Below are 16,090 nucleotides of genomic sequence, written 5' to 3' on the forward strand. Positions count from 1 at the left end.
CTTCATATTAGTCAATTGCCGTTAGAACCAGCAGAGTATTGCCTCCTCAATAACTGTAAATTCTTTGCTTAGAGTCATTCATTAAATATATTCATTTAACAAATTGGTACAGAGCTCCAACGTATGAGAAAAACAAGAGCAGGGTAAAGGAGACCAGGAGTTCTGAGGAAGGACTGCAGTTTTAAATAAGGGGGTCAGTCACGGTAGCCTTCATTAAGATGGAGACATTTGAGTGAGGACTTGGGTTGCTGCTGGGAAAGAGCTTCTGCAAAGGCCTGGTGGCAGGAGTCATGGCAGGAATAATCAAGAAACAATGAAGGGGCCAGTGTGGCTGGGGTGGAGTAAGTGATGAAAAGAATGCCAGGGCCAAATCTTATAGCCTGGAAGCATCATTATAAAAAGCATCAGAGAAATAGGAGCCAGTGAAGAAAGCTTTTGAGGGGACAAAAGAATCAGCTAGGTTTTAAAAGATCACTATGGCTCAGTAGTGTTGAGAATATAAGGCGGGGCAAAGAGGGTACGAAAAGGAGATGAGTCAGGAAGCTACCTGCTTAGCAATGTCAGTGAGAGGTGATGGTGGCTTGGACTAGCAGGAAACAGTGAAGGTAGTGAGAAGGAGTTGAATTCTGGATATATTTTGAAGACAGAGTCAACAGGGTTTCCTGATGGATTAGATGCAATGTGTAATAGAAAAAGAGGAGGTGAGTATGACTTCATAAATTTTGGCTTTAGCAACTATAAAAAATGGGAGTTGCCAATGACTGATATGAAAAAAGCCTATGGGTGGAGTAGGTTTGGAGGAAGAAAAAGATCAGCGGTTCCATTTTGAACATATTAACCTCATACAGTGAAATGTCATAATCCTCACATTATAGTCCCAGCTCATTCTCATCACATATTTATTTATAGATTAAAAATAATATTACTATTTATTTCTTAGGCATTCTATTCTAGGTAGAATTGTATTGGAGACCTTATATAAAATGGCTTTTATTCATTACAGCCAACATTTCTCTCATTGCAGTAGCTGGAAATTGTCGTCTACCAATTAAGAATTAAGAAAAGTTCCTGCTCGCCTTTCATTTACCAAAAACAAATGTCCCTAGGTTCAAGAACAATTTGGGCAGGATGACATGGCTCTGGGATTAGAATCAGAAGATCTGGAGGTCAAATCTTGGTTCTTCACTTACCTGTGATGGGACTTTAACATCTTTTTATCTCACTGATGACAACATAAAATAGAGAAAACATCTACTTTATAGGGATGGTGTGAGATTAAATTAAATGATGTGAGTGAAAAAGTTTCATGGATTTAAAGGGTTATACCCATGTTAGAAGTTATTATTGTCTATAGTTTGCCAAAAATTTTACACATGATGATTCTATTGTTTTTGCTCATTCATTTCTTCATTCGTGCATTCTACCATCTTACAAAAAAAGAAAGAAGTTTTTTGAATACTCTTTTAAACTGGTGAAAGACTTCTGAGAAACTTTCTTGAGGTTTCTTCACTCTTTTAATCTCATGTCCTTCTATTAACTGCCTAGACAATGGTTACAAAAATGATTTATCTTACATAGGTCTGATTCCATTAAAATGAATTCTACAACAAAACATTCATTAAAATGAAAGAACAAAAAAGCCCCAGTAAAGATACAGGAGGCAGCATGGTAAAGCAGAAACAGCAATGAAAAGATGGCCACGTTATATGTTAAAAGAAGAGTCAACTGGACTGATTCCAAAGTGCTCGGGTCCGAACAGAGCAGACTTTTGTGATACAGTCTGTGGGAGATGAGGTGATGATACATGGCAGGGGAGGGAAAAGACCGCAGTGGGGATTCATGTCAAGGTCTTGGTCCTGACTGTCGTCAATTAATTTTGTAAGGACTCTGGCCTGCCCTTGATGGCCCTCCATTCTTATTTCTGGAGAAGAGAGAGTATGCGGGTAACCTTTCTAAACTATGTCACCAAGTGCAGAGAGACTGAAAATTTTACTGAAAAGGATGGCAGGTATCCAGTTTTTGGAGTTCTAGGTTTCTTATGAATCTTAGTGAGTTAGCAATAGAATGAGATCCTGTGTTCTTAAACAAACAAACAAACAAAGTAGCAAAACTCTGTAGAAATAACTTCAAGCTTTAACAACTTTTTCTTAATTAACTGAAGGAGTATGGAAGACCTATGAGGCTCCTTTAGTAATTATTTCTCTACTATGCTCTCAGACACAATGTTACTATGTCAGTTTTACTGAGTACCATAATCATTTACTTACGGGGGTGTCTTCTGACACAAGGTATGAAAGATATTTTATTCATCTTTATAATCACAGAACCTCTGACATAACAGAGAGTCAATTAAAGTCCCTTTCCTGATTGCCCTTCTGTGTACACTTCCCCTCCCACCCCTTTATTTCTGAATAGCTAACTCTTAGTGAGAGCTAACATACACCTCAATATCCTTTTGTGCCATAGGTTGCTCACACAAAATGGTTAATGCCAAGCAATTTCAAGGCAAGAAACCCAGAATTCAGACCGTGCATTTCCTCATAAAGAAATGGAATGCTTGAGACATAAGGGATAGTATCATTCTAACAATTCACCTAAATTGTCACTTAAGTTACATTACTGCTGTCTTGAGAAGAGAAATTTTGGCTTCTAGTTCTTTTGAGTCACCCTCAGTGGTTTTTACTGCAATACTATCATGCTTATAAATTTATTTTTTTCAATACATCACCATGAAAATATTCAAACACACAAAAAAGATGAAAGAACTTTATAGTTAAGCCTACCACACTATACTAAATTTTATAGTAAGCCTACTATATGTGCTATTTTATAGTATACCTACCACCTAGACTCTCTAATGAACATTTCCTTGTTCACTAGTTTTAATAACTATCTGGGATAGAATGGTCTCAGCAGGAAAAAAGGCACTTTCGTTTCACTTATTGCTTACAATTTGAAATATCAACAAAACATTAATAACAACCATACTTAAACACTGAGTTCTTATGTGCTAAGTCCCTCACCTTCATTATTTTTAATCCTTATAAAATTCCTACAGGGAAAGTAAGGCATAGTGGGTTAAGGGATCTGGCCAAGCACTAGAGCAGGCCTCTGAAAACTAGACTTACACAAAAGCTCACACTCTTTAACATTCCATACTGATCTGAAAGGCCAAAAGGGACAAAAACAAAAGAATTAAGGCAGACATTATTGATTACCTGCCAATTATGCATTCTAATACTCCCCATCCAAATAGAAATCTAATTTTTCACAAAACTCCCCACCTATCCTATGTGTCTCAAGAAAGGTAAACCCTACACCCAGGATCTAGGGGGAGTAACAAGTCTCCTTCCTTAATTGGTTCAAAATTCAGGCCTAAGCCAATCAGATAGAGAACTGCCTAAATCATAGGGCTTGGTTCAGGAATGGGCATGTGACCTAATTTGGTTTAATAATTCATGGAAATTGGTTTTCTCAGCACTTCTGGGGGAAAGCTTCCTTACCCCTATAAGATTGCTTTGGGGAACAAGCGGATACCATGAAGTACAGACACGTACCCAGGAACTAGGATGGCCACCATGCCACCATGAGGAAAGCAGGCTAAGGATGAAGCCAACATATCAAGGACAGCATAGCAGAGGAAGTCAAGAGAAAAGAAACGGTATTAGAATGAAGTAACTCTCAAGTCTCCTGAACTTTTGAATTTCAAGTTACGAGAGCCAATAAATTTCCTTACTGTATAATACTCTTAGGGTTTTCAGCCACAGACATCATAGCTGACAGGGAAAACCAGTCAAAAGAGTAACACTTTAAGGAAAAAATCAATAGGACGTGGTTCCATAGTGTATTGTTTAGCATGTCTGCTTTACACTCAGAAGGTCCTGGGTTGGTGCCCCAGTGGAGTCACACTCCATGGTCTATAGCCATGTTGCCCTGAACAAGCCCAATGTCGGATCTCAGAAGGTAAGCAGGGTTGGGCCTGGTTAGTACTTGGATGGGAGACCACCTAGGAAGACCAGGTGCTGTAGGCATAAATTAAAAAAAAAACCCAATGGCTAAAAGAGAGGGCAGCTGAAGGAACAGGTGCACAGAGCTATCTGAAGGGCTCACTGAGTTGGGGAGGCTGCAGTGACTAACAGGCATTTTGCTGAACTTCATTCCCAGGGTTGAGTTTAGAAACAGCAGCAGCAGTTTCCTGAGGTTGTTCATGCACAGAACTCAGGCCTTCCTTGAAGAACAGTCGTTATATTTCCATCAAAGATTATAAAGAAACAAACTCTAGTCAAGCTTTAAAAAGTCTGGATGAGTTCCTGCCAGCAGCCCTCCACATGCAGACAACCACTTTGTCACCCAATCCCAACACTTTTCCTTCTGCGTTTGAGACTGCAATTAACCAGAGGTCAGCACTCAGGTTCTAATTCTAGCTAAACTCGATTAACCCTGATATTCGCCTTTCTAGATTTCAGTTTCCAAACCTGAAAAATCCCTGAGACTGCTCTGAGGAGCAACTGACAGATTGTGAAATACAAACATGAGGAATGATTATTAAGGAAGTATAGTAAGTTAGCTACTGCTCATTAGTATAAGGGTTTATTTATTTATTTTTTATCTGTTGATACTAAATGAAAAACAATGCTAGGAAAATTGCCTAAATGTCACCCGAGGAAGAAGTAGATCTTTTGACCTTTCCCCCTTCTCCTTTCCAGCTGGCTGGCACAGGAGGCGAATGAAACAAAGTGCAGTTCTCCGAGGAGCTACGTTATTTTTATAGTTAATATTTATTACTTTGGAAAGCAAAGTGCAACTACCAAGAAGGGAGGGGAGGGGAAAAGAGCATCAAAAAATAACACAATGCAACAGCACAGAGATCACTGATCAGCTGCCGGGGCCGAGTATGAAGTTGGTAACTAAAAAGTAGGAGAGAAGACAGAATGGACAACACATCTTTTCTGCTTAACAGTTTTGCCTGAGCTGGGACTGGCACTATTTATTCACTTTGCCATCTTAAAACAACAAAGTGTAACAGAAATGAAGGGAGAAAAGTTGTTTATAAATCTTTCAATGTGATGGATGTCTAAGTACAGGCTCATACTGTCCTCTAGTTTTTTTATAGGAGTTACACCCAACTCTGTCCAAAGCAGGTTATGTGTTTAAAAAACCCAAGGCAATATTATGTGTTATACCATCAACCTTCATTTTTAGTCTTAAAATATATCAAATATATGAGAAATTATTTTTAACATACAGCACAGATGCAATTCTTTTTCTTTCACTTGTATAAATTTTTATTTACAATAAGAATTGAAAGATAAGCATTTGACAAGTTATATTTCAACATATTCTGTCAGTTACACTTGCAGACCACTGGAACATCAGAGGTGATCCAAACTGCAGTTCAAGCATCACCCTCCACATCACATCCTTAGACGATTCCTCCTCTCCAGCCAGCTAGATAGAGTACTTCCCGTAATCCACAGACCTACTTGGACAATGCCACTCCCGCCAACAATTTATTTAGGCCTTATGCATATGAGAAAATTCATTCTTCCTCAAGAATCCTTCCATAAGAACTCTAATTAAAAGTGAGTTTTCCTTCCCCAATTCCTCTGTCAAAACTCTTTATACTACTCATGTATTACCTATCATTTGGTCATATAAACTTTTTAATATATGGGTTATATAGTCAGCTAGACTATAAGTTTCTGAAGGACAGAGTGTCTTTCTGCATTCATCAGTGTCCAACACATGGCTCTTTGCTTACTCAGCAAATATTTTTTAAGCTCTCTAGGTGAATCATCACATATCATCTTCAAGGCTGATTCCAGTGGTTGGACCCTTCACGGTATCTAGTACTCTTCCTAGTAGAGGCTATAGTTGCCTTCTAACTGGGTCTTTTTGTTTATAGTCAGTCCTCAAATGCACCTTTTACACCTGGGCAGTGTGAACTTTTAAAAACATACATTCAGATGTGCCTCTCCATTCCTTCCATTACACTATCAGAACACTCCCAGTGATTATCGTCAAATTTAGAGAATACCCATCTACACATATTTGTATATTGTATATAATTACATACTATATATAAACATCAAATAAAAAACAAGGACGATAAAATACTGAAAAGAAATTGGACCCTTGGAATGAATCAGAATAATCACAAATAATCACCGAATTCTAGAACTGAAAGGGGTCTAATTTCTCTTACCACAACTCCCTTGCCCTAATGCTCCCATTTTATATGGAGGAACTAAAGTCCACATTGGGAAAGTGATTTGAACAAGATTCTATCATTAGTGGCAAACCAAATTTTATAGCAATTTTTCTGATGCTTAGTTTCATAATACCACAGTGTGCAAGTTCCAATTTAGTTTAGATTTATGGAAAAATCCAAAGGAAATTTAGAAAATTATAAACTGCCAAAACATATTTAAGTATACAATTTTCCTTATCAAAAATAAACTTTTTACTGCTGAATTGTACACCTTAAACTTACTGGATTTTGTTAACTATTGTCATAATATAAACAAACAAAAAAAAACAAAAATAAACTTAAAAAAAAAAAGTACATTAACCTATGACAGCAAATTCCAGCAGTGATAACTACTATAATATTCAAGGGTACCTACTAAAAGAGTCAAGCCTAAATTTGTTTTAATCACATAATTTCTTTCAGGCCTCACAATAAGATTAAAAATTAAAGAGTATTATCCCAGATTTACAGATGAGGAAATAGGCTCAGAGAAATCAAACAGTTCGCCTACCTTTCTATGCCATTAAGTGGTTGTGCCAGGAATGGAACCCAGTTTTTCTGACCATCTTAATGCTTTTTGCATTATGCTACATTACCTCATTTGGAAGATGACTAATAATATAATTACTAATATAATAAAATGACTTGCACTGAAACAAAGGCAAGTTTCAGTAGATCTGATATTGATTTTGATAAGCTAAAATTGCCTTTTTTTAACCTTAGATTATCACTTTATTATGAGATGAAATAAATTTATACTTAATCCAAATAATGAAAGCATAAAGTTCTGTTTTAAATAATAAAGTAAAGCAGAGCAATTTTAAATAATCTGGATCAAGTCCAAATGCACATATAAACTCAGGTTAAAATCAACCTAGCCCATGAGACTTCCCTCTCGTACTGGAATACTTTTAAAAGAATAATAATTTAGGATAAAAGATTTTTCATGGAGCTATTTTTCTCTAGTGAAATCACATTAACTTACACAGACTACAAGTAATCTCTAACTGTAAATCTATGTATTCCTTTGAATTTGCCTTTTATTAGTTTATTCTTGTTTAATTGAAGAGAAGTGAAAATTAAGTAAGCACTAAGAGGGTCCTATATACATTAAGCCAAAGCCAATATTGTCCTTTTTTCTCCTAGGATAAAAAAATGGTCTGTTCAGAGTATATTTTTGATAGGATGCAAACATGTTAAAATAAACTCTATCTACCTAGCTTTACACTTACATAATCTATCATTCAGGTCCTGAGCTGCTTTGACATCTATGATATTTCTTATCAAATGGTATGAAGGCATGAAAACATTTTCACCTTTAACTTACTAACCAATTCATGCAACAAAAGATATTAAGCACCTAGTACATAAAAGGAATTACGCCTCTGTTGTTTGGTACACAGAGTGAAGATGCTGATCCTGCCAGCATTTCCATCTTCTTGGATGTACAAGTTTTTTGGGTGAATGAATAGAGAAATAAGAATGTAAGTAAGTAAACAAACAAAGAATATTGCTTTAATTGCCTCGAAAAACTTCCAGTCGGTTAAGAGGAAAACACTGATTTAGAGAACATGAATTTATCCCTGATTATTGACCTGGCACTATGCAAGACAGCAGCAATGCTGAGATAAATAGGTAATGAAAGAATTCATCTTTCCCAAAGAATTTAAAATACGGTCTGTACCCTCCAGAAATTCCTGAAAGGCGTTAACACATAGTGCTATACATTTTGGGGCACTCAAAGATGAATCAGACTTTGAGCCTGTCCTCATAACAGCTGTAAGATAGTAAATGATAATCTTCATTAAAAATAACTATAGATAGCTGTAAAGAGTAAATCAATTTAAGAAGTAAACATTAAAAAAAGTACAAGAGTGGTTCAGGTAGAAACTGGAGAGATCTGGGAATATATGTGATATTTAAGCTTGGCCTGAAAGGCTTGATAAGATGGCAACAGCCACAGATTTAGAAGGAGAGGTAGAAAAATTCAAAGAAATAGCAGGATAAAGGAATGATAATAGGAAAATAGGGAGGCAGAACAAGTTGACCCCCCACATTTGGGTGAGGCCATTTGTGTCTGAGACTGTTAGTAACACTCATGGAAGGACTTGGAACATCCCCGGCCCTAACACTCTAAATGCAGGTTGTGGATCCTCAGTAATTCTGACAACTTAAAACATTTCCAAGCAACTCTGTCCCCATCTGAAATGAGGACTATACAGGTAGGAAAGAGAAAGCAGGAGAGAGAAGTTGGAGCCTTTGGTATCAGGCTGAGTTCTTATTCAATTCAGGTGGCAAAAGGAAAACACTGAAAGTTTTTAAACAAAGGAGTAATATGACCCTCAAAAAACCTTTAGGATAATTATTCCTGGCTGCTGTGTATAATGGACTAGATTAAAATGAGATAGAAGGCAGAGTCAGTTAGGAGGATATTTAGTACTGCTGCATAGTAGTAAGAGTCATGTGGCTGGAAATAAGGCACTCAATAAGAGAGACACTTTATTTCATTATTATCACTGCTATAGACATTTTCCTTTACTGAGCACCTCTATGTACCAAGAATTGTACCCTATACTTTCTGTGTACCCTATACTTTCTCATTTAATAACAAGCACCCCAAAACTGCCAACATTTTTGTGACCCTCAAAAAGTAATGAAAAGCTAAGAACTGCCACTCATTTCCATTTTACGGATGAGAAAATTTCAAGTTTAAAGAAGTTAAGAAACACGCCTGAGCTCGTGATTAGTAAGTGGTAAAGCCAGGATCAGCATTCAGACTGGAGCCTGATGGCAAAGGCAGCGGCGCTTCAGATATACAGTCTGGGCTGGGACCCTGGCGTCACCACTTATCAATTATTTGATCTTGGGACAGTAACTTAAAAAAAACCCTGTGCCTTAGTTTCCCCTTGTGAAAAATGGGAAAAAGAATAGTATCTGTACTTTACAGAGTTATAGAGAGAACTGAGATAATGCTCATATAGTAGTTACTGTACTTAGCTAATAATAAGTATACAATAAATGATTGTCAAGATTATCGTCATCTTTATAATTTTGAGTCCTCAAATACAGACTCCTAAAATTCTTACATATCACATGTTATCCTTCCTCTATTTTTTATGTAAAAAATTAATCAAATTCATTCTATGAGAACATTTCTGGAAAGAAAGAAAAATTTAAGTTTATAAGAAGACTAGAAGATGTTCTACTCCATTTTACTAGTGTTAAAATAGAATCTAATTTAGAGGGAAAAAAAAAATCTACCTCAAAATTCCTGTTTTCAAACAGAAGACTGCTTAGGGGGTGTAAAAGCTGTTTTAGGGTAGTGAAATTACTCCTATGGCAAATAAATATATGTCAGTGATTACCAGACCCAAAGCTTTGGGTTTTTTTTTTTCTTTTTTTTGGTCTATTTATTCTTGAGAATATCAGTATCTTTCTAACATAGCTATTTGAGAATTAAATGGGATGATGCATGTAATAACACAGTATAGTACCTGGTAAATAGTAAATGAATATTATCTATTACTATCACTGTCATCATCATTATTAACAACATGATTCTTGAGAATTTTAAGATATACAAATATGCAATTTAAAAGTTTTCCCAAATAGTATCATTTGTGCCAAAACTATATCACAAATAAAGCACTGACAAAAATCACCCAGATTTCAACCACCTAACTAAATATCTATACATTATTTGTTTGATATTATATTTATGTAGAAAGTTAATTTGTAGATTAAATAATATACTAAGTCATTCAACTTATTGCAAAAGTCATGTCTTTTTGCAACAATAACAGGTTTTATAACTAAAGGTGTATTTCATTCTTAAAATATTTCTTTAATATGTTTAAATAAATTCATTTTTCCATAGAACACTACTTAGGGTAATTTAGCTTGAGAATGTTAGAATCAGTATAATTCATATTCAATTTCTAAACTAAGAGTATTTTTTCAGCTTTATGAAAGTATAACTGACATATAACATAAGTTTAAGGTATACAATGTGATGATTTGGTATAAGTACATACCATGAATAACCACAATAAGGTTAGTTACCACATCCATTGGCTTACATAGTTATCAATTTTTGTGTGTGGTGAGAACATTTAAAGTCTACTCTTGGTAACTTTCAAGGATACAACACAATGCTAACTACAGTCACCATGCTGTACATTAGATCACTAACTTATTCATGTTACAACCACAAGTTTGTACCCCTTGACTACCATCACCCATTTCCCTTGACTCCTTTCTAAGAGTATTTATATAATCACTTTTGAAGCCTAAAAGATGATTATTTGAAGATTATTTAATGAGATAAACAAATTAAGCCTACACTTTGGACTTTTACTAAGGCATCATGATATTTCACATAGATTTTCTAGTAAAGTAATCTTAAAAGTTAAGCACTTAAGGATCAGAAAGCCTAGGTTTTAACTTAAAATGGACAGCAACCTTAGACAAATAAAAATTGATTTCCAATGTTCCCTCATTTTAAAATGAAGATGGAGATTATTTAATTTCTGAATTTCTTTAGATTATGGAAGTACTGAAAGTAGTTCAGATAGGAGAAATAAGATACAAAAATAGTATATCACAAAATAACAAAAAAATATTTCTTTCTACTCAAAATGACATATGACTTTTCATTAATTTTAACGTTTCTGGGAAATAACATTTTTTGAATAGATAAAAAAAGAAACTTCCATACCTCAAGTTTTATTATATAACAAAAAAGAATACCCACAATTATCTTAAAGGTTATTGAAATACTCCCTTTTCTGACTACATTATATGTGTGATGCTGCATTTTTCTTCCTATACTTCAACTAAAATAACATATTGCAACAGACTGAATACAGAAGCAGATATGAAAATCTAGCTATCTTCCATTAAGCCATACGCTTAAGAGATTTACGAAAAAATTAAGATAATGCCAGCAATCTTCTGTTTTGGAAAATAGAATTTTCATAAAAGTTATTTTTCTTAAGTCAGGGACAAATTGTTATAAGAGCATAATACTAACCTCCAAATTGAAATTGGATACACAATAAGCAATCTCTAATACTTTTCTGCATTCCATGTCTTTCCCCAATAGAGACACTTAGGTTTTTTGTTGTGTTGTTTGACTCTGGACGAGATGCCAAGATATGTATGAGTTAGATAGTTCATTGGTGGCTTTTTGAGTCAGTAAGACCCAAGGGCTTTGAAAGAAGACAGAGACCATACACCTATGTGGTTGTGTTAGGCAAATTAATAGCCCCCAGAAAATGTCTGTGTCCTAATCCTCAGAAACTGTGAATATGTTATCTTAGGTGGCAAAAGGGAGTTCATAGAAGTGATTAAGGTTACAGATCTTGAAATAGGGAAGTTAAACTGGATTATCTGGATGGATTCAATCTAATCACATGAGTTCTTAAAAGTTGAAAACTGTTCCTTATTGTGGTTAGAGAGAGTTATAATGACAGAAAAAGGTCACAGAGATGTGATGTGAGAAGGACTTGACCCACCATTGTTGGCACTGAGGATGGAAGGAAGAGACCATGAGCCATGGAATGCAGAAGGCTTCTAGAAGCTAGAAATGGCAAAGAAACAGATTCTTTCCTAGGACCTCCAGAAACAAGCAGCCCTGCTGACATTTTGATTTTAGTCACATGAGATACTTGAATCAGACTTCTGACCTAAAGAAATAAAAGATAATAAACTTATGTTGTTCTAAACTATTAAATTTGTGGTACTCTGTTACAGCAGCATTAGAAAACTAATACAGTGGTAATTTCAGTTTTCATCCAAGACTGGTTGAGGGAGATTTACCATCAAGTCAATAAATTTGTATTTGTAATTTGTATTCTTTTTTAAAAAAGACCAACTCCAGATCCCAGAAAATCTAGATCCACCCCCTGAAGAATGCTTAAAATAATATTAGAGGAATTTTCCCTATAGAAATACACCCAAATTCCATAGGTTCACAAATGTCTTCTGAGATTAATGGGGTAGAATCTCTTAGAATTTATGTGAATATAGTTTCGTGTGGAGAGATTAGCCTTGAAGAAAAAATGAGAAAGACAGGAAGTTAACCTCATTAACTATTTTAAGAGAACTAAAATTAATGACTTCAAAAAACTCTATTAAATTATTGAGAGGAAATCACTTAAGCAGAAGAGACATTTATGAAATGGCTATATCCAGAATTAGAGTTATCCATATACTGACGAAGAAAGTTTAGACTCACTCATTGCTTTCTAAGTGGCTCAAATTTCAGGAGAACATGAAAAAGATTTTTGGGTCACTTCTGGAAAGAAACTTCTCTAGTCATACTATAGAGAAGTTGAGACTTGTTATTAACTACCAATAAATGATGAATAAATTAGAAACTGCCTTGCTGTATTACCTTTTTAACTACGTGGTTGTTCCAACTCATCTCAGGTCAACCAACGGGCATTTATTTCTTGGACAGCAGCACATGACCACTGGAGGTCAGTCTTGGGCTTTCCCTTTGGTCATCAAAAACCCACTAAATGACTAGAAAGGGAGGTGAAGGCCAACTAGCATAATCCAAATCTCTCATATTTCAGATGAAGAGACTAAACCTCTAAGAGACTACATAAATACCTGGGATATAAGGGATTAACTACAGTTGCAATCCATACTGCTCATTGATTTTTACAATTTTTAAGTATTAAAGGCCCATCTTTCTATTTATTAAATCTTAAAGAAAAAGAGACAAACCTCCTGTACAAAAGAATTCCAAATGATTAATATAGATAATCCCAGCTCAACATCAGACAAATCCAAATTAAAGAACAATCTAAAAAATACTTGACCAGTACTCTTCAAAACTGTTAAGGTCAGCAAAAACAAGGAAAATACGAGAAACTGTCATAGTCTAGAGGAGCCTATGCAGACATAACTAAATGTAATATGGTATATCCTTGATATGATCCTAGAACAGAAAAAGGACATTAGTAAAATGTTCTAAGCAAAAACTGAGGAAATCTAAATAAAGTATAGACTTTAGTTAATATTATGTATTAATATTGGTTCGCTAGTGACAAATGTACATATTAAGGTTAAGATACTAATAAGTGCAGGTATATGGGAACTCTCTACACTATTTTAGCAATTTTTCCATAACTCTAAAATGATTCTAAAATAAAAAATCTATTTAAAAAGATATATACATTCTAAAAATCAGTAAAACCTTTAGGCAATATATTAGTATCTGAATCTCCCTTTTCTTTTGGCTGCCATGAAGTTGAGAGCCAAATTTGAGGTTCACAACATGTGGCCTGAATTCATATTGTTTTTGTTCCTCTGGTCTTAATTTTTAGAAATATTTATAATTTACCATTATTTGTATGCATCTTTGTACATTTCAATCTATATTTACCAGGTAAAAAATAAAGTTTAAGTAGAACAAACAGCATTCTGCCCTTTATCTCAAATTTCTAAGCCTTATACCTTTAATAGATGTCCTTACATTCTATTTCATGGAGTGAAAAAAATCATCAACTCTCTATCACAAAACTCTTGAATCTACTTACATCTGTGAAAAGCTTCTTTCTTTCCTTCTGTTGCATTAGAAGAGGTATCTTTCATCCTAATGTCAACTTCTCGGCCTCTTATTTGCAGAGTATTATTTTCTCACTATTTTAAGAATGTTACACTCTTGATTTTTCCTCGTCCTCCCAAATGAATCTTTCCCATTTATATTTAAACATTCTTTTCTTTTCCATATTAAAAAAAACACAAAACAATAAACAAGTAAATAATAACCCTTTCTTGAATCTATAAAAGAAAACAGCCCAGTACACCATTTTTATTTGGGGGCATAAATGGTATACTGAGCTGGTCAAGAGTTCAAGTAGGTGCAAAGTGCAGGGCGATCCTACTCTGTGGCCTTCAAATTCAGTAACAGTTGATGCCTATAAACGAACACAGAGCAGGAGAGTCACTGCTCTTTGCCATCCAATTTAGAACAGCACTGTCTCCCCTTTAACGCATGCACTGAGAAGAACCAGTTCATATATTATATATTTATTTGGAAAGGATAATAATTAGTTGAAATCTATTTTCCTTGGGCTTTCCTCCTTATATACATCCTCTCAAGCAAATGCAAAGTTAGCCCATTACTGGGTTTTCTCCTCTTCTTCCCTAAATCAGTGTTTCATTTCAGTCTCTCATTATCTGGATTTTACTGCTAGAGCTTCCACTGGGCTTACTGCCCAATCCATCTGCCAATATTCCAAATGTGAATCTGATCAAGTATGCTCTTGGATTAGATCCTTCAATGGCTTACCACCGCCATACAATAAAATGCAAATTTTACACGAGAACAATTACATTTATATTAATATGTATTAATTTTTGCTTAAATATCCCTGTAAACACCCACATCCATAACAGTTAGATCACCTCCAACAGCTCTTTTAACCAACACATTCGCAGGGTGCGAAAAGAGGGGAATAGCCTGGCTTTGATACCTATTAGCTATGTAATCTTGGGCAAATAATGGGACTTTCTTGAGACTCAGTTTCCATATGTGTACCATAGTGAGTACCCAAGAAGTGTCAGCTACTGTTACAGATTCTGGATAAGTATACTTTAGTAATGGACACTCTGATGCTAATGAAAATCACTGTTGCCAGTGGACTTCCTTGCCTTCCAAAGGTACATTACTGAATGCACCAATTTTTAGAAAGAAAGGTGGGAAGCCTCCAATGGCACATTTGCTGAATTCTAGGAATCTTAAAAAGTGTAGAAGGAAGATTATTGGGTTTAGGCTTTGGTATTTATTTTATATGCCTCTATACTCTAGGAGAAGATTTTTAGTCACTTGCTGCAGAAAACCTTTGATGAAGGGCCAAAGTTCTAGAAATAAGCAATTTAAAAATGTATGAAATCTTAGATGAGAATTATATACATTCCCATGGCTCTGATGTTAATATTTTAAAAAAGTTGATTCTTTAATGTAATAGTAACTGAAAGTCCAGAAGTTTGCTTATTAGAAAAAAGTACAAACTGCCGGATAGGAAACCAAGCAAACCATGGACCTGCAGTTATTTTGGACAGCCAGATCATTTATCATATTTTTACTCAGGAAAGATAATAAGGAATCAGTTATAACCTATTTTCCTAGAGCTTTCCTCCTTATATACAATTTTTGTAGGTTATGAGGAATACGGTGTTAAAAGATAGCATTGGAAATTTGAGAAAAATATGTGAGAAAGGAGCAGTTACTGAAGAGAGACAATTTAAGGTCAGAGAGAAGACATAGCACACAAAGAAATACAAGCACAGAAGATGAAGGAGGCCTAGAGAGAGCAGATGAGGGTATAGTAGTCTTGAGAGGACAGGCTGACTGAAGATGGAGATGCAGCTAGAACTAAGGGGGTTTTACTTGACCTGACCAGCTTGACTGTAACATTTTTTAAAATGTAACTTTATTATGCTTCATAGACAGCTGGATGTAGAGCTTTATGTAGTTCTTAATTCTCTAGACAGCTGTGGAAAAGCCAATACACATATAACAGCAAAAAGTCTAGGTAAAGAAAAACCTTACTTATATGGAAATACCCATTACTTTAGAAATTTGAAGAAACATGGACTAAGTACTGTATATTTTATGATGGCTAAATTTTTTATAAATAAAATTTTCCTTAAAACAATTTTTAACTATGAAAAAGAGAGTATAACAAATTGGTAGTTACAAAAAGTCACAGGGATGTGAAGTACAATATAGGGAATATAGTCAATAATATAGTAATAACTCTGTATGGTGCCAGGTGGGTAGTAGACTAATCGGGGGATCACTTCATAAATTATATAAATGTC

At 35.0% G+C, this 16,090-nt stretch overlaps 1 protein-coding gene across 13 annotated transcripts in view; it reads right to left on the reverse strand.

Moving 5' to 3' along the window:
• Nucleotides 1-16,090, reverse strand: part of VPS13B (vacuolar protein sorting 13 homolog B) — a 685,469-nt gene that overhangs the window by 229,297 nt on the left and 440,082 nt on the right. The window contains exon 33 of one of the 13 annotated variants that reach the window (XM_039853846.1): nucleotides 4,854-4,907. The exons of the other annotated variants lie outside the window; for them this stretch is intronic. Coding sequence (XP_039709780.1) covers nucleotides 4,869-4,907 — 39 coding nt within the window. The 3' untranslated portion in view covers nucleotides 4,854-4,868. Of the gene's footprint in view, nucleotides 1-4,853; nucleotides 4,908-16,090 lie in introns of those variants that run through there. 13 annotated transcript variants of the gene reach the window in all.

This window comes from Pteropus medius, unplaced genomic scaffold (assembly GCF_902729225.1).
Source record: "Pteropus medius unplaced genomic scaffold, Ma_sr-lr_union100, whole genome shotgun sequence".
Classification (NCBI taxonomy): domain Eukaryota; kingdom Metazoa; phylum Chordata; class Mammalia; order Chiroptera; family Pteropodidae; genus Pteropus; species Pteropus medius.